This window comes from Ursus americanus, chromosome 15 (assembly GCF_024610735.1).
Source record: "Ursus americanus isolate L20-20 chromosome 15, mUrsAme1.1.p, whole genome shotgun sequence".
In the NCBI taxonomy this organism is placed as follows: Eukaryota; Metazoa; Chordata; class Mammalia; order Carnivora; family Ursidae; genus Ursus; species Ursus americanus.
Window position 1 is genome coordinate 37,962,280 of NC_142141.1, and position 27,474 is coordinate 37,989,753.

The 27,474-nt window shown below is 39.0% G+C and overlaps 1 protein-coding gene across 3 annotated transcripts in view; it reads right to left on the reverse strand.

Annotated features, from left to right (window-relative positions):
• LOC123785470 (sperm flagellar and cilia associated 2) overlaps window positions 1-27,474 on the reverse strand; it is a 135,365-nt gene that overhangs the window by 32,892 nt on the left and 74,999 nt on the right. For all 3 annotated transcript variants that reach the window (XM_087867937.1, XM_087867939.1, XM_087867938.1), the window contains 7 exons: window positions 20,162-20,270; window positions 19,020-19,177; window positions 15,554-15,718; window positions 12,198-12,272; window positions 6,996-7,144; window positions 2,394-2,521; window positions 2,173-2,311 (listed from right to left, as the gene is read on the reverse strand). In XM_087867937.1, coding sequence (XP_087724063.1) covers window positions 2,173-2,311; window positions 2,394-2,521; window positions 6,996-7,144; window positions 12,198-12,272; window positions 15,554-15,718; window positions 19,020-19,177; window positions 20,162-20,270 — 923 coding nt within the window. The remainder of the gene's footprint in view (window positions 1-2,172; window positions 2,312-2,393; window positions 2,522-6,995; window positions 7,145-12,197; window positions 12,273-15,553; window positions 15,719-19,019; window positions 19,178-20,161; window positions 20,271-27,474) is intronic.

Below are 27,474 nucleotides of genomic sequence, written 5' to 3' on the forward strand. Positions count from 1 at the left end.
ATTTCTGATGGCAGAGTGGGGACAATGCGATAGCAGAACCTCTCCATTAACTTCTCAGAATTGGGATGAAATAAGCCAAGAACAAGGACACTGACCAAGCATAGAGAGGGTCTGGGCTGACCCAGAGGCATGACTAGTTTACACATTTCATTTGGCAAGAATTAGGGAATTATTATATATTCCTGAATAATCAGAGTGGGTTGAATAGAAGAAAAACTCATGGCTATTAATTATGAAGGTTGTGCAGACAAAAATCATTAAAAGTGAACACTTTTACAAAAGTTTTAAAGGTTTTCTGTTGGGTCAAAAGCCCAAATTCAGTTTATATGGTGCTTACTACAGTCTCACCTAAAACAAAATGACACAAAAAGGTCAAAAGTCTAAACTTATACGAGACAAATACAAATAAGAAATAAAGCAAGGTTCACAGTATTAATATCATATACAGTAGAATTCAATACAAAAGAAGTACTTTGGTGCAAAGATGGTTATTTTATACTCTAAAGAGTATGGGAGACCATGAAGAGATAGCTTGTCCTGTTTCTTCATGTGTCATATAATACTGCATCAGAGAAGTGGTTTAATGAACGGTTCTGGACATGGGCTGGGAGCGTGGTGGTGTGGGGTCAGATCCCAGCTCTGACACTTACTTCACCATATTTTGTCATCCATAAAATGGGAATCTTACTAGTGCCCACCTCAGAGAGTTGTCCCGAGGATGCAGGAAGACAGTGGCAGCATGCACCGTGGTCAGGTTAGCTATTACTGCCGCTACATTAAAATCTGTAAAGCAATCTACTGAATCGATTAAAATCTATAAAGCAAGGCAAGTGGATAGAAATGTAACCATCATAGGGATTTTTAACTTACTTCCATTGGTTTTTGCAAGATTATGTAGGTATAAAAATGTAACCAAAGTATAATTGTTTCAATCAGAATTACTTATGACATTTTAAAAAATAAAAGTGATGTATGGGGCCTATCCTAAACCTGAGTTTGGGTATAGGGCCTGAAGCAAAGGCAGGTTTATTTTTTAAAACTTTTCTAGTTTCTCTACAATATACTCCTGCTGAGAATCCACTGCTAAAAAGCATCCTAATGACATTAACAAGATTGATTTGGCCAAAACTTATTGAACCTTCTAACTAGAGACCAAATGCTATCTTCTAACACCCATGGGATATAAACAAAAATTTTTCATGTTTCAGGTAACTGAAAAATTTAGATAAAATTTAAATATTATTAAAATCACTTAATTAAATTAAAATCAAAGATCTAAAAACCTAATTCTCAGATCACAACGCAACAGAATTAGAAGCAAGGGACAAAGTGTAAAGCAATAACAACATCTGTCGCCTGGACATGAAACAAAACATTTAAAGAATAAGTATGTGGTCAGTGAGAATACCAATAAGACAATTAGACACTATTCGCTTATTAATTATAATGAAAATACTGAAGTCAAAAACTATGGGTCTATCCAAATCTCTACTTAAAGTTTTTTTTCTTTCCTTTGACTATTTTTATTAGAAGCTTCTCTACTTTATTGATTGAATTGATATTTTTAAAAAGTTTAATGTATTTTAACTTCCTAATTGAAATCATCCTTCCTGGACATCACAAGTCCTTCTCTAAAGCATTGGGGTAATATATTCCATTTACGAATATATTCCATTTATGAATTTATCTGCCTCCTAAGTGCCAGGCACTGTGCTTGCTGGAGATACAAAGATGTATAAGATTTGCTACCTTCCCTCAAAGGATCTATTCAATATTGGCAGCCCTTTAGGTTTTCCATAAAGTTCCCTCATTCTCCTTCTCCCTGATATTTTCCAACCATATGACTTCATTCAAGGTAGGCATGTGCTTAATGCCAGGTATGGAGATAGTTACGGTGCCTAACAAAGGGGTTAGGAGTCTACAAAACAGATGCCAAGAATGGTCTTGTTTTGCTGGACTTGACTCCTCTTTCTGGAAGTGTTGTCCACCATGCTTTCATTCTGAACTCAAGTTTGGAAGAGCCATTGCTCTTGAAAGTTGGCAGGTAAGTGTTCAAACCATTTCCCTTCTCACCCTCACACCTCAGGGAAGAAGAAGGGAATGATTAGGGTTCTGCAGTACGATATTCGCATGTGTGGAGACCCTCGTGCAGCAGGTCGCAGATTTCCTTACATTTACTCTTTGGTGTAGCTCAGACTTCATTTCCTCATCATCCCACAGGTCATCAGGAAGAGCATTAAAATCAGCCTGCCATTGAGATACAAAATCTTGTTTGTGGTCTGGACGCCGTAGAAAATGCTGGAAATTTGTTCTGAAAGGCAGTAAGAGAATGAGATGGAGCTCACATGACATTCCTTTGACTATAAAATTCTGACTTTGGAGACTTTTCTTACCTAACTTTGTATAAGTAAGAAATCACAGTATGCTGTTCTTCTCTCAGATGCCTGAGTACTGTTTTGATGGAGTTTATATAGGAATTTTCTATTAGTTCCCAGTAAGGTACTAAAAAGGAAGGTATTTCCTGTCAAATGGTAAAGCATAAAATTAATCATTTCAAAGTGACAATGCTTCTGACTGAGTCGAAAGAGCAATACTAGCAAGAAGAACAAGATGCAGATGCAACTATCTAAAGCGTTCTCTGTGAATCTTCTTGCCCCACCTTCCTTCTCCTCCCCCGGCTAATTTCTATTCCAAATACTTCTTCATGTCTCAGTTCAGATAAATTTCTTCCAGAAACCCTTCCCTGATCCAAAAAGTCTTAAAGGTCATCCTCTGACATCCCAGAGTTCTATCTCAGCCCCCTATGCTTTCTCCTATTATAGTAGGGTGACATTAATGGCAACTGCTTGTTCATTTGTCCATATTTGCCTCTAGAATATCAGTCTCATAAAGAACAATGAGAACAATGGTTGTTTTAGTCACTGCTCTACCATTTTTCCTATAATCACTGCAGTGTCTGGGACATAACAGGTGCTCAAGAAATATTTATTGAATGAATAAATAGATGTCATATTTTGCCTAAGTTGGAAAACTGCCTATCATGGACAATATCTAGTGTTCATATCAGGGTGGTGATGAGTCACTTCTCTGAATTTGCCCAAGTGGTTTTATCGTTGCTGCGTGTACCATGAAAATTGGAAAGTTTCTTTATGTTCTCTTTGATGATACAAATAAATAATCAAAACTAAGAAATAATCAAAATGAAATAAAATTGAAGATACATATTATACTCAATATAAATTCTCTGTACTAAATATTCCCTTATTGGCTGTGCATTTATTTACTCGGAATTACACGTGGGGACCTGAGGGGTTATTTGGCTAACCTCCTTTCCAATTGAGAAATGCCAAATACTAGAGATAAACGATCCCTCCGTGGACCTCACTGACACGTTTCAGGGCGGGCCTTCCAGTGTCACACAGCTATATTACTGGAAAAGTCTCCCTTGCATGGAGCAGCAATTTGCCTTCCTGTAGTTCCTCCCACTTCCCAGCCCAGTTGTGCCCTTAGGAGAAGGTCAGACTGCATTCATACAGTCTTCCATGTGACAGCCTCTCAGATACTTGAAGACAGGGAGGAGAGGTAGGCTGGGATTCAGGATCAAACTTGCTTGTTGTTAGTCTCAGCATCTAGAACAGCATTTGCACGTAACAGGCCCTCAATAAATTTTACTACATAGACTCACCTGAACCCAATTTTATCATCAGTTAAATTTTTAGGAGACTGGCTGGCTCCATCTAGTTCGAAAGTCTATGAGTTAATGTCCTGACACATTTGAAGTATTCACTTATCTAGCTTAAATGTCTACGGTTCCTTTAATGCTCCTCTGTCATTATTTTAACAACTTTTTTCCTCTAGTTCCTGCCTCTGGTTTCTGCTTTTTCATGATACCCAGAATGGTGCTAAAGACCATTTTAAATAAGTCCCACTACTACACCTCCGTCCTGGTTGACATTAATCCATTAATTCATACTCTGTGCATATAGAGTTACCACCCAGGAATAGACCTAATTGAAGTAATATCCTGCTCACAGATCTCATTTGTTTATAAGAACTTCATGAGAAATTGTCAAACACCATTTTAAACTCAAGATACACAAAGTTTATGGTACTTGCCTGATACGTCTGTTCAACCTGTCAAGGAAAAGGAACGGGCCGGCTCAGCAGGACATCATGACCCTGTGAAGGCTCTGGGTGACCATTTCTGTCATTTATACGTGCTCAGAAGTCAGACTTTTAATATTTTCTCTCAAATTTTGTCATGGTTGAACGTTTGGAGTATTGGTCTGTATGTTACTAAATCCCGTCAGTCTTTTATTAAACATTTAGGTATTTGCCTGTATCTGGTCTTCTGGAATCTCCCATATCCTCTGTGATTTTTGTGAGTTATTTATAATTTCATATCTATAGGTTTTTCCAATATCTAGGATATTATTTTTCTGGGTCTGGGCCCTTGAACCTATGTGATGTGACTAGATGTTCAGATCCATACTTTCAGATCTATACTTTCCAATTAAATAGTCTTCTTTTCATTGGATAAGACTGAGTATAATGGGAAATCAGTAGCCAAAGCAAATATGCTTCAAAGCTTTGGAAGCTGAAAAGCAAAGACCTCTCACTCTGACCGCCTTCTCGGTCTCTCCCTGTGGTTGACAAAGGGGGTAGGAGCCAGGCTCTCCTGGAGCTTGGCTGCTGCCTCCACCTGGGAGAGCCAGATCTGAAAGCAATCTCTCTCAATCTCTAAACATCTTTCTCTCTCAATCTACATTCCCCCCTCCCCTTCCTCTTCTCCTCTCCCCCACTTCCTCTCTCTCTGTCCACATGCATACTGAGGGAGGTAGATATGGGGTCCTTGGAAGGCCTGGAACTAGGGTTACCAGATAAAGTATAGGAGGCCCACTTAAAATCATTGATTATCTGAAATCCAAATTTTTCTGGGCATCTGTCTTTCTTCTTCTTTGACAGGTAAGCTCTGCAGCTTACCTGCCAAAGTGTGAGAAGCTTAGGGTGGGAAAAGGACTAGAGTGGATCATGGGGCTGCTTTGTTTCTAGGCTCTAGACTACTTCTAATTGTAGCAAAATGTGTTCTCTACATAGCTTCACTTAGATTATTAGAGGTAGAGGTCTGTGCGGCATATCTTCCCTCTGTCCCTCCACACCAAGTTCTAATCCATTCTTCAGGCTGCTCAGTGCCCTGGAAGGCTAACTTATGTGAACTACTTCAGGAAACAACCTTGTCCTCCATTTTCTGGGCAAGAGATGGGAGAGGGGGAAGAACATGAGGTCTGGTCCTGTATTTCCCCACTCCCCTCTGCTGTGTCACTGTGGGTGGCTACATCCCTCTGTTGAGGCCTCAGCTCCTGCCAGGTCACCCTCTCCACGCAGAGGTCCTCTTGGCTTCCAGCATCTGCTCCCTTTCCCACCTTCTCAGGCCTACATGCCACATGGCTCCAGCTATCCCTTGTTTGGAGATAATAATCAAATCCTTATCTTTTCTCTTATTTTTGATCCTTTATTCAACTCTCCTTAAATTATCACCTGTTTTCTGCCAGAATCCTGACAGCTAGAAGATCGACATGCCAAATCTCAGTGGTAATGTTTATTTTTTCACTTCTGTCCTCTATTTCCCTCTTGTCCTCTATGACTTTATTTCTCTCATAAGCTCAAGGTTTGGAGTTAAGGATTAGATTTCAATATTTTTGTCTCTCACTCCCCAAACCTGCCAAATAATATCATTTTAATTTTATCTCCTTCCCAACAACCATTTCTATATTCTGATTCTATGACAAGTTTTTTAATGTATTTATTTCAAAAAGTAGCTTCTGTTTGGCTGAGTGATATTACACACATCTACAATTATATCATTTAATGTTATCATTTTCAAATATTTTCTGTTCTAACTTCCTTATTCAATGTAAATTAATAAAATCATTAGCGCTCCATCAAGAATGTATGTTGTGTTTGCTTCTGTGTTGAATATAGTCAATTATCCTACATGTTCCCACACTCTCTCAAGGAGTTTATAACCTAATTGGGGAGATAAGACATTTCCCTAGGAAACATCAATAATAATAGCAACAGCACAACCACTGAAATTCATGACTGGGTCTCAAATGCCTGGCCCAAGCAGTCAGTGCTCAGAGCTCATTAAGAATTCACTGAGGATTGCAGTGAAGAAAAAAAGGCTGCATCTTTTATAGAGCAATTTGTCTTTGAAAAAAGTGTGAAAGGAAAGACCATTCTTGGTGATTTTCTTAAGATGATTTCTCTATCGAAGCAACCGGCTTTGCCTATGTAGAGACTGGGCTTTGCGGTTGTCAGAGAACAAAGGACTGAAGGGAGCTTCCAGGGCTCACCTGGGGCATCTCCTTGCCTTATTCTGGCATACCTATCAAAGTTCTCAGGCCAGACAGTGACCTGTTCTTTTATTAATTTAGTTAGCTTCAAAAAGTTTCTTCTATTTGTAAGAAGTCAGAGGTTAAACTTCATTTGAAAGCATGATCATGTGGCATGAGAACATGGATGGAGGGCTATAATTTGCTGGATATGTGTTCTGAGGAAGTCATTCTTCCAGGAAACTGCATCTCTGCTTGTCCTTGGGGAGAAAATTGGTCCTCACAGAACCCATTTGTTCTCCTGCTTTCAGCACTTAATAGCGGTTCAAAGCATGACTCAGAAACTCGAAGAAGTAGAGAGAGGATACAATGGGATTCAATGAGTAGTCTCAAAAATTCAGCTTGGCTTTTTTTTTTTTAAATTATGTTCAATTAGCCAACATATAGTCCATCATTAATTTTTGATGTAGTGTTCAACGATTCATTAGTTGCGTATAACACCCAGGGCTCATGACCACACGTGCCCTCACCTCGGCTTTTTGATGGGCTTACTTATCACCAGCTATAAAAGGCCTTCTGGATGGTGCAAATAATGGTATGAATCTTACTATAAACAAGAGAAAAGCTAGCTTCTACTAGCTTCAATCTAAACTGACATACCTCAGGAATTGGTTCATTCACGTAGACCCACTCTTCGGATCCTGGCTTAGGTGGCGGTGGCACTATGGGAACAGGTAACACGTCTGTAGAATCGGCAGGTGATTTCTTTACTGGTCCTTTCCCCACTGGTGATCTTCCTTTAGGAGAACCTTAAATATGCATATTAAATCATTCCATTACAAGTAGGTGAATGGAACCAGATTCTGGTGGATGAATAAATCTAGAATTATCGTGGGCTTCAGCAAATTCATTAAGCAATTTTGGGGAGTTTTACCAAATCAAAAATCAAAAACCCCATTCTATACAGCCTCCAAATTAACCAATAATATCAGCGACAAGTTTTTCTTTTGTTTTTTGTGGGGTTTTTTTTGTTTGTTTTTGTTTTTTGTAAGCGACTCAGGTTTTTTGTCCAGTTGGCTATGAAAAGCAACTTGGTATTTTATTTTTTGTCTCTATCTTTGCTTCCATAATGAACAACATTTACACTGTAAAATGCATTTCATTTACTCTTGCAAATACTAGCAAATTAAATTCTCCATCCCGAATGAGAAAGAGAGTAAGTATACCATGGGTGGTGCTCTTGATGGTTTTTTTTTGGTTTTGTTTTTGTTTTGTTTTGAAGCTCAGGGGAGGAGAAGGGAGGAAGGAGGTTACTGTAAGTCAGCCAGAGTCAGTGAGGGATGTGGGGAAGGAGACAGAGTATTACAGCTCCCGAATATTCCAATATTCCCTGAATGAGACACAGGATTTCTGAATGGGAAACTATATTTCTTGCTACCCTCAAGGAGTATGGATGAAGGCACCTGCTGTGCCTTAAGCCTGGCTGAATGAAGGCATAAGAGAGAGAGAAGGGGAGAGAAAAGGAGGAGAGAGGAGGGAGGAAGAGGAGGTAGAGGAGGACAAAGAGGAGGAAGAGAAAGAATGCTAATGTTCAGTTCAGGATCCAGAAAGGGCATATGCTTCACTTCCCCTGAGAGCATCAAGAAGGGAATCTAGACCAGTAGGGGGGTGGCATGGCACCCAGGTTATGGTCTGAAAGAGCCTGTGATTGATAGAGCAAAGTAGCTGAACTCAGGAAGCCAAATACTTCCTTAAAAGATCAAGGTTATTATGGTTTAGAAATTCATTCCGTTTACATTACACTTACCTTCAGAATAATTATTGAGATTTTAGTTGCAGTTTACAGATGACTATAGATTTGGAAACACTTTATTTCCCAAGCTCTATTTCCTTAATGAGTATTATTTAATGATATTGCTATTTAGAAAAGTAAATATACCTTACACTATTATGCTAGTTAAAAATATATAGATTATAAGTAGAGGGCAAATTGTCAATTATGTCTTAATGGGGAGTCTGGGTGACTTCTACTTACACATTTAAAAATAGTATCCATTATCTACAGGTCTGAAGTTGTATCTAGATCTTTTTACATTTAGAAAAATTTAAGAAAATCTTTGTTCAGGCAATAACCAACAATGTTCATTATTTGATATATATTTCCATAAGATGATTTTCCATTATTTGACTTGAATCTGGTAAAATAAAAGTGATAACACTATGGCCACTTTAAGATGAATTTCTCTAAGAAGAATTTCTAAGAAGAAGAACTTTGCAATTGTAAATGTGAAACTGGAATGAGTTTCTTCTTTCTTCTTTTCTTAAATATCATGATCATTCAGTGAAAACTAAGAGCCAGGTAGTGTTTTGGACCATTGTGTTTTGCTTCCATCTAACTGTTACCTATTTTTTAACAACAAAAATGCTAAGGGGAAATACAAAATTTGAATGAATACAAATGTATCCATGCCATAGGGATTGGAACATAATCTGCCGGCACCCGAAACATAGCGGGGAACGTTTCTTCCTCAGTACCACTCACTCCACCACATGGAAGCAGCAGGTTCTAAAGACAGACTGGCTTTCACTTGAAAGCTGGATTGTTTAGTCCTCATTCAATGTTGAAATGGAAATAGTTTGTATATATGTTTTTTTCTAAATTGCAATCCAACTTACATATTTTGGGGGATGGGACATATAAATAATACGTTATAAATACTTGAATGTTTCTGATATTCCAATGGCTACAGTAGAGGATTAATCCTTGGGCTCCAGTTTGACAGTTCTCCAATTTTAAGCAATCATCAGAACTCCCTAGACGGCTTATTAAAGTACAAATTGCTGGGCCCCCACAGGAGTTTTAGATTCAGTAGGTCTGGGGTGGGGCCAAGTATTTGTGTCTTGAGTAAGTTCCCAGGTGATGTGGATGCTACTGGTCCAGGGACCACACTTAAAGAGCCACTGCTCTGGTGGGTGCAGCCAGGTATTTCAATTTCATTAGCTTTTTATCTTCTTCCAGGCCCTTCCAGTTAAATGTCACCAATGTTTATAACACTGACATTTCATTTATTGCCAAGTGGCCTGGTAGCACCTATTACTATAAATCAAGTCGGAAGGCAAGCACTGGAAGGATGCCAATGCCAATACGTGGGCAGGACAGTGGAACTAAAGACAAAATCATTCCCCAATGTTTGTTCCATAAAACTCTAGCCCCAATGGATACTCTTCCAAGAGAGAATTCTGCAGCCAAAATATTTTGGGATATTACATACTGTATCTCCCACTTCCTTAGAGATGCATATTGATATATTTTTTAAAATCCTGCATTTAAAACTTTTTAACTGGGCATAACTCAGTATTTTCTGCAATTAGTTGATTATGGAAAACTTTCTTCTTTCAGTCCTTAACTAACAACTGGTAGGGAAGGTCATGGGGTTGAAAAGCTGTGTTTTATGAAGCAATAACCTGGGACAATGGCAAATGGGTTGAAGAGAATAAGAAATGCTTTAAGAACACCAAAATACACTTGGCCAATGACATTTCAGTGTTAAGATCTGGGGAGAAGAAGGGTAGAGACTGATCTATTATGCAGAGAAGAACAGGACTGAGTTGAAGATGCCAACAGCAGGAAATAAAGCTAAGTGTGAAGAAAGAAGAGAGGAGAGAGCTCCTTAAACCAGAAGAGATGATTTCAATATAATGGTATCAAATGACCGGCGAGATAAACAGATAATCAATCAGTCCTGTTCACCTCCAATGATGTTAATCTCAAATATGAAGAATTAAAATCGTAACTTCCTTTTAATGAGGAAACCCGTGACACCTGCAGAAAAAGTGTTTCTATGTAACAGAAAGACTTCTCAATCATGAATGCAAATTCACCTATTCAAATATTATTAAACACAATAGAAATTCAGTAAAATAAAAGCAAAAAATGTTAGTTAAATTGAGCTAACCGTATGACACCAGTGTATATATTTTACTGATTGAACTTGAATTTGCTCATGGTTTGTTCGGAGTGTGTATACTTCTAACTAAGGGTGCTCTTAAAGCATGTGCATCATTATGTTTACCTTGATTTGGTAACTAACGTGCATAGTATATTTAATTTGTTTTTTTAATTTGTATTTTTGAAGATTCTGTGATGATCCTTCACTTGCTTTTGTTGACCACAATGAGAAAGCAAGGCATACATAACGTAAATGTTAAAATTATTCTCCTATTAGTAAATGGGTAGAGCTGAGCATAAACTATAGCCCTTAACATCTTAGCTAAAATTTATATCTCGGTGTTAACTTATCAGGTGGCTCCAGTTATATATCATGTTACATAATCAGAGAAGGATGAGATTATCTTTGGGAATCATGGCTATGTTTTTTTAAATGGCAAAATAAAGATCCTTTTCAGCCCATCACTTTGTGAACTTGCACACTCTTGGTTTGCAACTGCATTTGGCAATTTGTAATGAGAAGTTAAACAAAGGTACACACTCATGACCACCCCATTTGAATGTACCCTGAAAAAGCCAACTGTATATATTTGTAACTGCATTTCAATTTTAATTGGTTGTTATAGGAGCTTCAACAGAGATCTAACTAATATGCTTTTAAGAGCTTAGGATTTTCTTCTGCCAACTATCAATTGCTTAAAAATTATATCCCCTTTATTTCACAGAAACAGTTAAAATAAAATAGAAAAAAAATACATGAAATTAGGGTGAGGACAAGTACAACTTAAAGTGGAAAGTCAAAGCTGGGAGAGGCATTAGAAAGCAGATATTGACTCAACATTTGCTGCAACATGGACGGGACTGGAGGAGATTATGCTAAGTGAAATAAGTCAGAGAAAGACAATTATTATATGGTTTCACTCATTATGGAACATAAGAAATAGGAAGATCGGTAGGAGAAGAAAGGGAAGAAGAAGGGGGGGGCGGTAAACAGAAGGGGGAATGAACCACGAGAGACTATGGACTATGAGAAACAAACTGAGGGCTTCAGAGGGGAGGGGGGTGGGGGAATGGGATAGGCTGGTGATGGGTAGTAAGGAGGGCACGTATTGCATGATGCACTGGGTGTTATACGCAAGTAATGAATCATGGAACTTTACATCAAAAACTAGGGATGTACCGTATGGTGACTAACATAATATAATAAAAAATAATATATGAAAAAAATAAAGCAGATATTGAGATCTGGGTACCCTTGCACAGATACGGGCGCTAGTTTTGGAAAGCCAAAATAGGAAAGGAAATAGTGTCATTTAGACGTGCTAATTATCTAACCACTCAGAGGAAGAAAGCGTTTCCTGTCCCTTGATTCTGAATGAAATTTCTCACCTAGGATTTCATACAGGGGCCATTAAGTGATGTAGTGGGCGTACTATCCCCTCAGAAAATAAAATAAAATAAAGTAAAATAAAATATGAGGTTATTATTGGTATAATGAAAGTTTCACCTCCACTGCTAGGTTATACTGCGAAGGGATGAGGACTTTATACTGAAGTACGTATCAGTGAGGGAATTTGATGAGAGATCAGGAAAATATGGTTCAGTGTATAGTTTTCTGATGGCACAGCTTAGCCCAAGGATAACTCCTATAATTTCTATGATGAATGGATATTCTGTATGCTAGATATCTCTAAAATATTCCCCACGAGCGTCACTTTTCCCAGCAGGACCTTTGCTAAAATCCAGACTACAGAACAACTGAGGTTATAGTTTTCAGCAAGGTTTACACTGCCTGGTTTACAAATGCCTAAGAGAAGTACTCGGTGTTAGGACTAGCAAGTCTGGCTCTCTTCCCTGAGGCAGTTAGGAAATGCAGACTGACATTGAACCGTATCTATCTTTATCTGCGGTACCTTTTCTTTTGAGTGAAGTGTCACCTTTCTTCCCTTTTTCTTCCTGAGGAGATTCTTGCTTACCAAGCAAGGACTCTAAACAAAATTCAAGACATAAACATTATTGAGGATTTTAATATCCTGGGCCATGTTATTTGTACGTGATCAAATATTACTTCTCACAGATAAACAGGTTTATTTGTGACATCTTAAGTGTGAGCTAAAATTCACCTGAAGACAGACTGGATTAAAATGTCTTGAACGACAGCCCCGATAGTGCTATTCGAACTGTCACACTGAGAGGTTTAGTCCTAAGTTTAGTATCGATCTTTGGTAGTGGACTTGATTGTAAACTCGTCCGTGCAACATAGCTGCAGAGTTTTAAAAGTTGGCTACAAGTTCATTTGAAGCATATGGCCCCATTTTGATTTATTAACTAAATGATCCTTATGCAATAAGACAACTAAATCTGTAATAAGAATGATGCCAAAACACTTTGAGGAAGAGCTGAATAACCACATTGTTTTGAGATGATGCATCCTGAACTTTTCCTGACCTCCTGCCTTGCGATTTCTACATTTCCATTTTGCATTGACTAGAACTTGCAATGTTAAGGATGGTTTGGATATGGTTATCTTGGATTCCTTGGACTCTAGTTCCAAACTATACTGGAAGGGGGAAAATGGGAAACTGATCATCTAAAGGTCAATAAGGCATCCTGAATAATAAACTAGTTCCCTTAAAAAGTTCCCTACATCCCACATTATTCACCAAACAATTTCAATCATTATCTGCCCTTTGCCCTGGGCTACAGTTTATTCTTCATTGGAATATGGGGCAATTTAAAGCCTATGATGGAGAGACCCTGTCTGACCTATTATCTATATTTAGAAGCGATGATTATAAGAATTTAAAATTCATAGCACATACCATATTTAACCTTCTCAGATACAACAACCAAGACTTCATAGAAATAAGACATAGAAAAGGATTGACCTCGAAACTTGGTTAGCCTCTATAAAAAGACTTTTATCCAAATAGCCGCCCACCAAACTCAAAAATAAGTAAACAAACAAATAAATAAAAACTAAACATTTAAACTAGTTGTTTTTTTTAGAAATAAGCTTAATAATAATAATAATAATAAAGTTTAGATAAGCTCCTAGTTCTTTTAATAACAACACTTTGGATAACCACCTATTTAGCTCTGAACTAGCTCTAAACAAGGCAACAGAGAAAAGAAGTTACAAACACAAAGTTAGAATTTATAAAAGACACTGAATTTATAAAGCATTGTGGGAAAGTCTAATTTTGGCTGGGGACAGCATCTACTCTACCTGTTTTTTAAAAAATCAGTTCTAAAAATAGATAGCAGCATGGATAGAGTACTGTTCTGTTCTGTCACACTGACAACCCTAGTTTTAATAATTTGGTAGTGGATTTGATAATAGACCCTTTAATGGACTGTACCTGCGAACTCCTTCAAATTTAATCCTAAGTACATCTGAAGCAGATATAAAATGCAGAACTATAGACAAAGCAGAACCATATGGGGACAAAAGGACTGCTCGTACTCAGTGCCCTATGCCTCCTTCTTTACTGTTTCCACCCTGATTTTTTTTAATTTGTTGGTAAACAATTCCTCTTTTCATCTCAACTTCTAAAGATTGTAGTTGGGTGTTTGAGCCGGACATGTTCAGAAGCCTCAGGCTTTCATTTCTGAAAATGTTTTATTTGAAAAAAGTTGTTAATTATTTATATAAAGATAAACGAAGCTGCCAGGAACTTTCCCTCTAAACTTGCTTCACTAAGCTTCCCCGAGCTGTAAGGGCAGCCGCCCGTTTCACTGCCTCGAGCTACTGGCCCCTCGATGCCCACAAGCCCTGAGATCTCTTTCCGTCAAGGCATTGTTGTTGGAAGGCAGTAATTGGGCCTCTGGAGGTTAACAGTTGGATACGTTTTTAAAGATCGGGCACTACGCCTGTCCTTGGTGAAAAGAAAGAGACAGATGCAAGCACTCTTTTAAGCAACAATAGCTTTATTATTCCTCCCATGCACAGTATTCAAGAATACAATTTTAAAACCGCAAGCAAACTTCAGAAACCTAGAGACTGAACCAGAAATGCCAGAGACTGGTTTCGGGAATGGCTCAGGTACATAGTTCTTCCAGATTGCGAGCAGACCGAGGGGGAGGTCGTGGTGAGGACAGCCACGGCCATCGGTTAAAGGACTATATCGGATAAGTCGAGGCTTATGTGAGGCACGGTGAAAACCGTTCTCCCCAGTTCTAAACAGCGTTTTAAAGATGTCTATCTTTCCTCCAGACCTCTGAATTTTTTGTTAATTCCTAATGAGGTAGTGGGAAAAGGGCATATATATTAAATTTATGGCTTTGTGCTTTATTTCTTTCGAATTTGCATGTTTTGCCTTGAGTCAAACCCCATTTTATTGGAATACAATGGTCTTTAATAGAACATAATACATGCTACTTAAGTCTTCGAATTTATTTGTTTAACATAAATAAATTCAGTTAAAAAATTCACATCCATCTCACATGTCCATAAAGCGCAAAGATTCTGGAGTTTAAAAATACAATGCTCACCCAAGATCCAGGATTCCTGGGTCAACTTGGGTAATGCACAGCGAGCTACGTACAAAGCTAACACCAGACACGGGAGCCACACTTGTTTCCTACACACAGCACCAAACTGATACTAACCTTCTCCCAATAGCGCGCACTGCAACCACTTCGCTTTTGTCCTTATATTTATTGTCTACCACTTAAGTTAATGGTCCTTCGTGGTTAAGGATGTTGAAGGAGCTTAAGCTAAAAAATATTCCCTACACAAACTCTTTATCCATATACATTATAAATTACAAACATACATTTCCTGAGATGCCAGGTGCTCATTTCTATCCTTTTATTATCACACATACTCGCACCATTGACGAAGTTACCTATGACTTCTAGACTCTGATGAATGCTGTTGGCTTGCTCCCTAATTCTTGTGAACAACGGGCTACGCTACCTCATTTTCTGAAGATGTTCTCACTCTACAAAAACATCAGGCTACAGTTCAGCAAACATGTCTGACCTTTGGCTCTGCTCTAAGTTCCTTCTGGTTATTCTCTGTGCCCCTCCTGTTCTCGTCTGTGGTCTTCTAGTCAGTAGACTGGGGATGAGGACCGGGCGTTCCCTCCACACTGAGCTCCTAAGGGCTTTGCCACGTCTATCTGAGCACACACCTTGGTTTCGCACAACTGAATTTGTTCAAAGTCTGAGTCTCCGTGAGGGCATTGGTACCGCAATTTATAATTCTTTTCTAAGTGAAGATAAGAAACTGGCAAACAGGATTATAAATTATTCTGTCAATCACCTGATGGTGGTTTCCCTTTTGCAGGAGTTTTCGAAAGCTCGTGCTGAGGCTGGATTTCCTTCTCTTTTTCTGGCTCAAGAGGGGGAGGCGGAGGGGGAGGAGCCGGAGGCTCAGCCGGTGGAACTTCTTTTTCCTCAGCTTCCTTTTCTTCCAATTTCTTTTTAACTTCAAAAAGATAAGAATGGACCTTTATTAGAGACTCTAGACATCTCCTATTCTACTTGAACCAAGATAAGCCTAAATTAATATAAAATTGCCCATACAGATTTAAGTTTAAATTCATATTTTAAGGCTCTCCCTTAAATCATCCAGTCCTTAAAGCTGGGATTCGAAGCCTTCTCTGCCTGGTGAGAAACGCTGTTTTCTTTGCGGATGATGATGATGATGACGATGATGGTGTGTGTGTGCATGTGTGTGTAGCAGGTGGAAAGCCTTGTTGACAAGGGTGCCAACTGTAAAAGCAACAATCTGGATGTGGCTAATGGAGTGGCATCGGAAACTAAAGGATTATTTCAAAATTTCCAGTGGAAAACCAAGGTGAAGAACGCCTGAAGAGAAGGTGAAGAACAATGTGACAGAAGCCTTGGGGGTGAGGAGGAGACAGAAGGGGAAAGAACTGTGCCTTCCAGACTTTGGGGAGTAAATACATGCAAAGTAGGTGGAAGAGTGCGCAGTACTCAAGTCTTCTTAGCAATTCTTCAACTCAAGCCGCAACTACTTATGGGGCTTGAATGGTGCCTTGAAAGTAAGGAAGGGTCCTAACAATGAGGTAAAACTCCCACCACTACTGCTAATAAGTAGTAAAAACAACAGTAGGCCCAGTTCTGGTTGCCAGAGAAAGGTCAGTAAAACAAGAGAGACAAAGCGCCGCTCTCTGAAGCTTGCATTTTAGTGGCAAACCAGAAACACGGGGAGTAAGTTCATTCACGGAAGGGGTGGTGGTAAGCGCTATGGAAAAAGAAACAGCACAGAGTAAAGAGGATGAGGAGTGCTAGGGGCCAGCTTTTGAAGTTTTTTTTTTTTTTTTTTTTTTTTTTTTAAAGATTTTATTTATTTATTCGACAGAGAGAGACAGCCAGCGAGAGAGGGAACACAAGCAGGGGGAGTGGGAGAGGAAGAAGCAGGCTCATAGCGGAAGAGCCTGATGTGGGGCTCGATCCCGCAATGCCAGGATCACGCCCTGAGCCGAAGGCAGACGCTTAACCGCTGTGCCACCCAGGCACCCCTGAAGTTTTAAATAGAGGGCTGAGCAGGGTAGAGGAGTCGGTCAGCCAGGGGGCCTGCAGGGGCAGAACAGAGCTGGGTCGTGTTTTCTAGGCTCCTCTCACTGTTATGGCCCTTTGCCTCTCACCATTCAGGTTCACCCTTTCTGTCCCACCGTCCCTGGCCTCCCCGGCCTCCCCGGCCTCTCTGGCCTCCCCGGCCCTCCCAGCCCTCCTCGCCGGACATGGCCACAACTTTACTGACTGCACCACGGTCAATGAATACCCTCACTCTTGTACAACTATTTCTTTTTATACGTATTCCCTTTGCCCTTAGACTCTTCAATTCAGCAAGCAAGGAGGCTTTATTCTATTAGATATTTTTTTCAAAGTGGAAAGTAGAGTTTTTTTTTTTCTGATTATAAAAGTAATACAGAATTATTGTTTGCCAAAGTCCAACAATTAAGACAAATAAGCCAAAAGGGAAATTGCCTGTTAAGGCTCTGTCTCCCCTCTTCCTCCACCGTCAAGTACTGTAGAGACCGCCAGATTCTTAGCTGTGCATATATATTTAGTATGGAGACATACTTTTAAAAACAAAACCAGGACTATTTTATACGTGACCAGCTTTTTCCCACGTAAAAGTATATAACGGTCACTTCTTTACCTCAGAATATATCAGAAGTACCACATCCTTTTATTTCTTTTATTTTCTTAACTTAATCAGGAGGTTTAATTCAGAGTATTGGGCTAGGTCAGTGTTTATGGTTTTAATGATAAACTATTTGTTAAAGCAATTAGCCGATAGGAATGTAAATCTTAAATAAGTGGCAGTTGAGTCGCTAATGTATTCAGTGATGAGAATGTTAAAATCTTCAGGAAAATGGTGAAGTGAGTCTGACAGCTGGCAAAACAAACCGATTCTAACCTGTAGATGTTTGAAACTACAGCTTAGAATTGGTGTTTTTGCCTCCCAACCAAGACTTGAAGATCGCTGTGGGCGGTTTCCTCCAGCCTCCAGCCTAATTTCTGACTGTCAAATTACATATTAAGCCGCTTAAATAATATATAGATGGTATTTGTTTTGTCTGATAGCTTCAGATGGGTGGTTATTGGGAGGAGACATTTGGAATGTGGGAGCTTGTCTTCCTAGGTGCGTGCTCCCGGACCCTCACGGTATTTATGGCTCAGAGCTATGTGCAATTTTGGGGTCCGTGAATTGATACATTCTGGTGGTTAGGTCATAAACGTAGTGACAGGAGACAGCATGCTATCAAGGCAGGTTTAGAACCTTGTGGTATTAGTAACTTTCGACCTTTTTTATTATACCAAGAAGCTTCAGTTGTCAATACAATTAGGGGCGACCGATAAAAGGGAAAGATTTATTTTTCAAATCATTTTGCAAAGGTAAACGTCTCCATTGAAGTCTGGCTTTGGCGGTGTATTAGCCTAAGACCCCTTTCAATAATAAATTTCAAGAATACCATGAAGAGAGGGAAGGGAAGAATGAAGGGGGGCAGTAAACAGAAGGGGGAATGAACCACAAGAGACTATGGACTCTGGGAAACAAACTGAGGGCTTCAGAGGGGACAGGGGTGGGGGATTGGGATAAGCCAGTGATGGGTACCAAGGAGGGCACATATTGCATGGTTCACTGGGTGTTATATGCAAATAATGAATCATGGAACATTACATCAAAAGCTAAGAATGTACTGTATGGTGACTAACATAACATAATAAAAAATTATTTAAAAAATGATACATGAAATTAAAAAAAAAAGAATCCCATGAAAAGCTGGTGGGCAATTATTATTGGTTGAATGAAGGAGAAAAGAGGTCAAGATGGTTTAATGTGATGAGATGTATTCCAGAAGAAGGCTTATGAAGTAAGTAGTTAATAATCAGTAAATTCACATCACATCACGATTTGGGGGAAATAAACTGTCTACGGTTTCCATCCTAAAAGGAGGGTTAACTCCTGAGGTTAACACTGAAATCTTTACTCTTTTCTACAACATCCTTAATTTTAACTCTGCTATTTTTTTTCACATGAAAACAATACTTTCAGTGAGATGACTTATTTTGATTAAATTAAAACAGAGAAACATCAGCAGAGAGCTAAAGTCAGAAGGAGAAGATACTTGTAGATCATATAACCCAAATAAAACAGAGAACTTTGCAATTATGTTTTCATTTTTTCCTGAACTCGTTAAAACCACACATTTTAGTTACAGAAGTTCAAAATTATAAAGAAATGTAATTACCTTTATTCTCTTTTTTCATTATTTCAGTCACAAATATTTCTTTTACTTTACGACATAAAGACTCTTTATCTACTTCAGCATTGATTTTTATCAAAATATTTTCTGGCTCTGTAAACCATTGCTCCAATAAAGGCCAGTTGTCCAAGAAGCCTATAATTCTGCAAAAATATTGTATGATAACATATACTGATTAAAATATTTGAGTAACATTAGGCATGATTTACGTGGCATGCATAACGAAAAAATAAGCTGCCGATATAGTTAAAACTGAAAAACAACTCTAAAAAATACACAGGCAATGGATTATTATTTACTTTGAAGAAGAAATTATTTAATACCATCAAGCCATATTTTTGAGATATCTGAGAATAAAAGAAGATTTGAAAAGGCCACCATTTCAGGAGACCTTCAGTGTAAGTTTGGTTCGCTAAGTGAAGATCGCCTGCCCTCACAGCAGAATTTCTCTTACAGACAGAAATCAAAGAAATCTTTGAGTAAATGCAGACAGCTCAGACTTACTTGCCTGACTCAAAAATAATCTTGGAATGTTTCCTGAAACTTTCTTGTCTTCCTTGAGAATAGATAAACTTAAGGTAGCTAATTAGCTAATTAATGCAGACAATTACTTTTCTCTGGCTCACCTCCGACTTTTAGACTTCTCCAGGTTTCATAAAATTGTCTAACTCTAAGTTTTCTTTTCCAATGAGCAAACTGCACACAACCAAGAGAAGGGTGTTTTTTGTTTTGGGTTTTTTTTTGTTTTTTTGTATATCGTCATTTTAGCAAAATGGAAGTCATTTTAAACTACACTCTGCTCTGATGCCTAGCTCTTTGAAATACCATGATCTTCACTGGCATTTGCTGAATGAGGGCTAAATTAGGATTCCATGTAATGAGCCATAAAGGGAAGTGTCACCTGATGTAATTCTCTTCCCAGTCTATGATGACCTGTGCTCTGAATATGAAAGCTAGCACATAAATATTTCACCCAACATCAGAACGATTTACTTTTGTTTTACTTGTAAAAGGCTGAATGCTAGAAAATACATCTTTTTTCAAGATCTGATGATTCCAAAGCGACTGATGGTCAGTCTGTGCAAAGGGCAAGAAATAAGAAGCAGGACAGTGAGTTTTAGACTAACCTATGCTGAATCTGGTCTCTTAGATTCTGATCCGCATCCATATCTTGGCTTTCAGCAGCTGCACGTTGAATGATGTTTTCAGGAGGAGTTTCCCTTGGAAAGGCTTCAGCTATGATATGAACATTACTCAATTAGATAACTTGCTGAACCAAAGTTGCAATAGCACTGCTAAATTTACTGATGCGAGACAGCCAAATAGATATGATCCTGCCATTGGGCCAATATTCATTAAAATATTTAACAACATGTTGAAAGAGTATAGTTTTGGGATCAGATTCAAATTTTCCTTGGAAACTGAGGAAAATGACGTATGATACAACACTAAGGAGCAGCTGTAGTTTCAATGTATAGGACTCAGGATTGACTCTGAAGAGGTGAGAATGAAAAGTAATGGGTCATCATGAATAACAAACTAGGAAATAATGAGAAAATCAACACTAGGGTATAAAGATTAAGAATGAAATAACAGGGTGGCCATAAAGTCAATCATATTTAAAAATTATTTGTTGATAGTATGCTATAATCCAATAAAGTAAATAACTTTTCTTTCTAGACTCTAATCTTTCCTTATAGGGTAGACATAAAGTAACTGACTACAAGAGATCAAAAACAAAAACAAAAACATCCTCAACAGCTCTGATTGAATCTTATTCAGGATTGAATGGTACAAAGTCCAGAAAACTCATGAACTTAGAATAAATGGAAAATCATAAAGTGGAAAGAGAGCTTTGAACTAGATTAAAAGGAATTCAGTCAATGCAAGAGAACCTGAAGGGTGACCTAATCGTGTTCAGGAAAATGGAGGACTCTCACAGGATATAGAGATCAGTTTTTCTCCATTTACATTCAGGATAGAAAAAGATGAAGTGATTTACAATACAGAATAATGCTTTTAGGTTATATATAAAACCCTAAGGTAAGTGGCATCAGTGATGGGTGGTGGAAGAAGGCTGTGGGAGCTCTTCTCAGGAGGTGCTGTCCTGCACCATCTCATGGTCACTATCTTCTATTTGTCAAGGACTTTAGCACATCGATCAGCATGCCTCTCTCCCCAGCTCCACCCCGGCACTGGTCCCTTCCCCTTCTCTCCACTTGTGGCACTCTCTTTCCAAGACCATGTCCACATCCTGGATTTTGTGATCACCTTGAATGGCTCCATCTCTGCAATCTTAATGACCTACATTCCTACTATTTGTCTTCCTAGCACTCCCATATAGCTGATGAATCCTTCCAACATCACCCAGGTCCTACACCCTTTCTCCCAAATTTACCAGCATTATCTTGGCTTTTTATTTTCTAGCAAACCTGAGTTGCATAGGTGAACACTTCAATCTAATAACTTCAATTTGTGTCCTTCTGCTACACCAGCCTTAGCTGATATTTATCTCTCTTTCCAAGTCTACACTTGCACTGGTAGGCATCTTTGAAGGAAAATACACAATTTCATGACTTGTAACCTCACTAATTCCTTGGCTCAAAAATCAGCTGAGCTAATAGATAGATGATAGATAGATAGACAGATAGATAGATATAGATAATATGAGGTAAGTTTCTTGAGAGTTATCTTCACTCATGCTCTCTACCTCCTCATGTCCCATTCATGCCTTAGTCTACCTCAGACCATACTTCCTGGTCCCCTACTCCATTGAAATAGCTCTCAATCCAGTTACCAAAAACATCAAGGCCAATGGACATGTTTCAGTCCTTATCTTACTTGATTTCTCTGTTGTATTTACAGGTAAAATTTAGCACACAATTCTTAAATACTTTTACACATATTATCTTATTTTCACAACGTAACTTGAAAAGCAAGATTATGATTCTGTAATGGGCCCCAAATTGCACAGCTCATAAATGACAAAGAAGGGATCTGATTCCAGTCAATACTACTCTAGGCTCTGGACTTCGTTTTAATGTTTAAACTGTTTGTTGAACTATACCCACTGAAACGAATGCATACATGAATATATAGCTCAATGACCTCATAAACTGAAGAGAGCACCCAGATCAATGAACACACATTATCAGCCCTGGAAGCCTCTCGCGTTTCTCCTCAGTTACTGTTAGTCACAGAAGTTACCCGTACAGAGCCTGCACTCGAAACCTCTCTATGCCTCTCTCGATATTACGAACACTGCTGCTCCCTCTCAGGCTGACTGATGGACTGAGGCACCAGCTAAAAACCCAGGCAGCCATCTAGTCTCCCATTCTGACACAGCCTTATGCTCCTACACTGCCTGTTCCCTCTCCTTAGGTATCCCTGGTCTCTTGCCTATTGGCTTTGAGTCTGGTCCCTTCCTCTCTGCTCAGCCTTGGCTGGCCCGATCTTCAGCCATTGAGCCCACTGGACTTTGGCTGTAGGCTGTTTCCTTGTGATGCTATTTAAGGCTTCTCCACAGACTCAAGCATTGCAGGACAGCTTGCTGCACCTGATCCTAGAGACCAGGCTCCCACACCCCAACCTGGGCCTCAGGACCCCAGCCCCTACTGGTCTGGGGTGAGAAGAGTACAACTTGATTTTGAAAATCTGTCCTTTCTTGGCTTATGAGACACTACTTTCCCTGGCGTTCTTCCCTCCTTTTTAGCTGCTGCCTCTAAACACTTCTTTTGCTCTCCACAATAAATTCTGATGTTTTCTGAGGGTCACCTGGATCTTTTTTTAAAGCACATTTTTATTTCTGGCAATATCTCTCACCTTCAAATCCTTAACTTTCGGACATGCTTCCTTCCTGACATCTAGCCCCATTTAGAGAACCGTTCTCTCAACATCTTAGCTTAAAAGTCCCACAGGCACTTCAAACTCGACATTTCCCTAAAGGATCTCCACGCATTTCTTCCCATATTCTCTAAGTAAATGGCATCATCACTCAAAAACTGTGCAGGTCAAAAACTTGCATTCATCCCTTTCTCCCTGTGCTCCATCTCCCATCCTCACTGATCATAAGTTCTGTGATTTGCCCTGTAAATACCACTTGAAACTGACCATTCTCACCTTGCCTCTCCCCGTCATAATGCCTCTGTTGTTTTTCAGAGGATAATGGTTTTCTCATTTGTTTTATTGCTTCCAACCTCACTCCCCTTCCTATGTAGCCTCCACCCTGAGCCAGAATGACCATTATAAAACACATACCTAATTGCATTAAATCTCAGTTTTAATATCATTCGGTGACTTCACATGGCTTCAGGAAGATGTTCAAACAACTTAGCTTGGGGCAAGACTCCAGCTGGCCCATGCCTAGTCTCCAGGCTCATTTCTGCCCCTCCTCCATACCTTGCTGCTTCTCAGCCCTACTCGGTCCTTGATGTTCTCTAGATGGACCATGCTCACCTGCCAAGGTTTGTAATGTTTCTCTCTCTACCTCTCTTCCTTTCTTGGCCTGGTTAACCTCTTCCCATGCTGGGCACACCTAACTATATTATAATAATAGCACACAACTAACTATATTATAATAATCAGCTTATTTTTGCTTCTTACACTACATTGTCAACTACTTGTAGATAGGGATTTGCCTTTCATTTGTGTATTACCAGCTCCTGGTGAATTATAAGTCTTAGATAAGTGTTTACTAGTGGTACCACCTTAACTCCCTTCACTCTAGACCAGCGTCATCCAATAGGACTTTCTGAGATGATGGAAACATTCTACAGCAGTGCTGTATGATATGGTAGCCTCTAGCCACATGTGAACATAAAATGTGGCCCATGTGACCGAGGAGCTGAATTTTTAATTTATTAATTTTAATTAGTTTAAATAGCACGTGTGGCTGGTGGCTGCCATGTTGGACAGTCAATTCTATGCTGCAACCTCTTGGTTTCTTAGCTACAATTTCCACTAAATTCTTTGAAGACAGGATCCATTTCTTCTTTATTACTCTATATGCAGTACATAGCACAATATCTGGCACTCAGCAAACATGCTATAAATAATAAGTGAATATATGAACAAACAAGATATTATAGAAGGGCAGAGGATTATCTGTCTAAAATAGTTTAAATGGGGTCTTGCTTAAAATGAGGAGAGTAAATTGGCAAAGATATCTCAAAGGCCAGTCAAACCTAATATTCTAAGAAAGAAAAATCTTTTTTTTTTAAGAATAATCTTAAGATGTGAAAGAATAACACTCTTTCTTAATTTAAAATACTTTAATATGAAAACTGCAGATTGATTTTCAAAGTTGTGGCTATATTTAGCATACCCAGTTCTGATCAAAATAAGTAGGAACTATAAAATAATGATTTCATCCTAGTTTTTTCATGGTTCAGGTGGCCCAGATCCAACAGTTGGCTCAGTTCACTTCAGACCAAGAAATATACGATCTTAGAAATATATGGTAAAAAGAAAAATCACATTGTGCTTTAATACTAATTTTGGAGGGTAGATAAATAAGATTAAGTGTATATGTGCATAAAATCTGACAAAGGAGACGTTCTCCCTGTAGTAGTGGAGAAAGGGAATCTTTAAGCCTACTCATAAGTCAAAGGTCAAAAATTAAGAAATTAAAAAATTTAGATGTTAACATCAGCTTTGACAAATCTGCCAGAATCACTTGTCATGTAATTTTGCTGGGAGTTGAAAGAACTCAAGTGGATTGAGTTGGACTTCTTGAAAAATTATTGCCAATTGATTTCCTTCTGTTTCTGAAACATACAACAGTAAGCTTCCTATGGAGCCCGAAGAGGGTAGCAAACCTTCTCTTGTGGGGTTATAATCAGCTTTCAGGAACCCTCTTCTCCACAGGTCTGTGTGTGCACTTTATAACAATTTGACATATCCACTTTCAAGTCAGATTGATCTTGAGTTCAGGGTCCTGTTCTGTCACCAGTGGGCCATGGATTGGCAGTGTTCTCAGCCAATTCTCAGCCTTATCCTGAGCAGGATGGGGAGGTTGGCTGGACCAGCAGAATCATCACTGCAATCAGCATAGTTCCTACTCCCTTGTATGGATAGAAGTAAGTTCTCTCTTTTAAGATTTGGTAGACGGCATCCAGTGTAAACTGCTGGGCTCAACAGCTAAAGTAGTATCTAATGGTTTTGTCATTTCATTTAAGTAAACAATAGACCTCAAAATTATACAACCTCAAAATAAAGATGAGTGTGACCTTAGACAAGTCAGGTTTTCATGCTTTGAATTCCCATCTACAAATGAAAGCATTGAAATAGATGACTCTCTAGGTCTCTCCTAGCTTTGAATGTCATTATATTAGCAATAAGAGCAGTAATAAAAGAATGATGAGTATTACCATTTGTTAAAGGCTAATTTTTTAAAAAAGATAAAATCAAGACTCTCAAACAAAGGCAAAATGGCATTATTTAACTCTCCAATTAATGAGGAGAGCAGTAAAATGTTACAACCAGTTCAAATGAGAACCTGAGCAACAGTCATATCTACAATCAGGAATGCTAAAATAGACGCTAATAGATGAAAAGCTGGCCGCTATGGATAGGGCGACCTAATACTCGCAATCTCTCCCAAAGTTTAGAAATTAATATATATTGATTGAGTAAAAATCATTTGCTTGTCTATGCACAAGAATCATTTGAATTGGGGGTGCCTGGGTGGCACAGCGGTTAAGCGTCTGCCTTCGGCTCAGGGCGTGATCCCGGCGATCTGGGATCGAGCCCCACATCAGGCTCCTCCGCTATGGGCCTGCTTCTTCCTCTCCCACTCCCACTGTTTGTGTTCCCTCTCTCGCTGGCTGTCTCTCTCTCTGTCAAATAAAAATAAATAAAATCTTTTAAAAAAAAAGAATCATTTGAATTGCCATTGGTTTCTTACGATTTGCAGTTATAGATCTGAGTCAAAGCCAATGAAAGGTACAGACTCCTATAGATGCAGATAGTCTAAAGTGTCCAAAAGACTATACTCATACTTTTACTGAAAGGATAGCTAATAATCTCTTGTTTATTTCAAAGTCTTCCATAATTCTTCCTGATGTATTTGCTACATGTTTATTATCCTGCACCAGATTCTATCCTAAGTGTTTTACATTGATCTCATTTAATATCTGTGATATTGTGATACAATAAGAAATACATACTTGATCTTTTTCTCTGGCTCCTGACAAAGAGCTTGGAAAACTCTTGTAATTTCCTGAGTGATAGATGTGAGGAGCATTTTTTCTTATTCATAATAAGCCCCTTTCAACCTCATCTGAGTTAATGCTAGCAGGATGACTCTTGGAAGATGAGGCCTGGTTGTCGGAGGAACCAACCACATGATTAGAAGGATGGAACTTTCAGCCTTGACCCCAGACTTCTTGGAAGGGTTGAGGGGCTGAGGGCTGAGTTAATCACCAGTGGCCAATGATTGAATAAATCATGCTTTTTACAACCTCCATAAAAGCTCTAAACCAAGGGCTTTAGAGAGCTTCTGGGATGGCGAACACATCCACATGCCAGGAGGGTAGTGCAACCCAAACTCCACGGGGACCAAAGCTCCTGAGCTCGAGACTCTTCCAGACCTTGCACTGCATTCCTCTCCATCTGGCTGTTCATTTGAATCCTTTATGATATCCTTTATAATAAGCCAGTAATAGTAAATATTCTATAAGTTCTATGAGCCATTATAGAAAAATTCAGACCTGAGGAAGGGTCATGGAAACCCTCAATTTGTAGCCAAGTCAGACAGAAGCGTGGGTAACCTGGGGATCTACTACTTGAAATTGGCATCTAAAGTTGGGGGCAGTCTTGTGGTGCTGAGCTCTTAACTTATGGAGTCTCCCCTAACTCCTAGTAGTTAGTGCCAGAATGGAATTCAATTGTAGAACACCCAGTTGGTTTCTCCCGGGAACTGGAGAATTGGGTGGTGTAGGAAACTCACACATTTGGTGTCAGAAGTGTTGTGAGTGAAGAAAGTTTTCCTTCAATGTCTATAACAATACAATGAGGCATTTTACTATATCGATTGTGAAGCTCAGGTTTAGAATAATGAAATAACTTTTCCAAGGTCAAATACCTCATAACTTGGAAAGACAAGATTCAAGAAGATGTGCTTTTCCCGTAAGTATTTAATTTGTGAAATAAAGTAATACTTTCGTTTCAATGGCAAAAAGTAACAAAAAAGTAGCAAAAAGTAGCAAAAAACCCTTGAGTGCTGGAAGGACTGTTCAACTCCTCCTGACTTCAGTCAACTGATACTTGTTTCTCTGACTTCACACATAATCTCAGGGAAGGATGTTATCAGATCCTTGCTTGCAGGACAGATGTGGTTTACGACCTTCATTAGGATGACCCACCAAGATGTACTAGACAGCCCCAAGAAGCTCCTCCATGCATGCAAATCTCAAAAAGGGTACCTCTGTGCCAGGGGAGC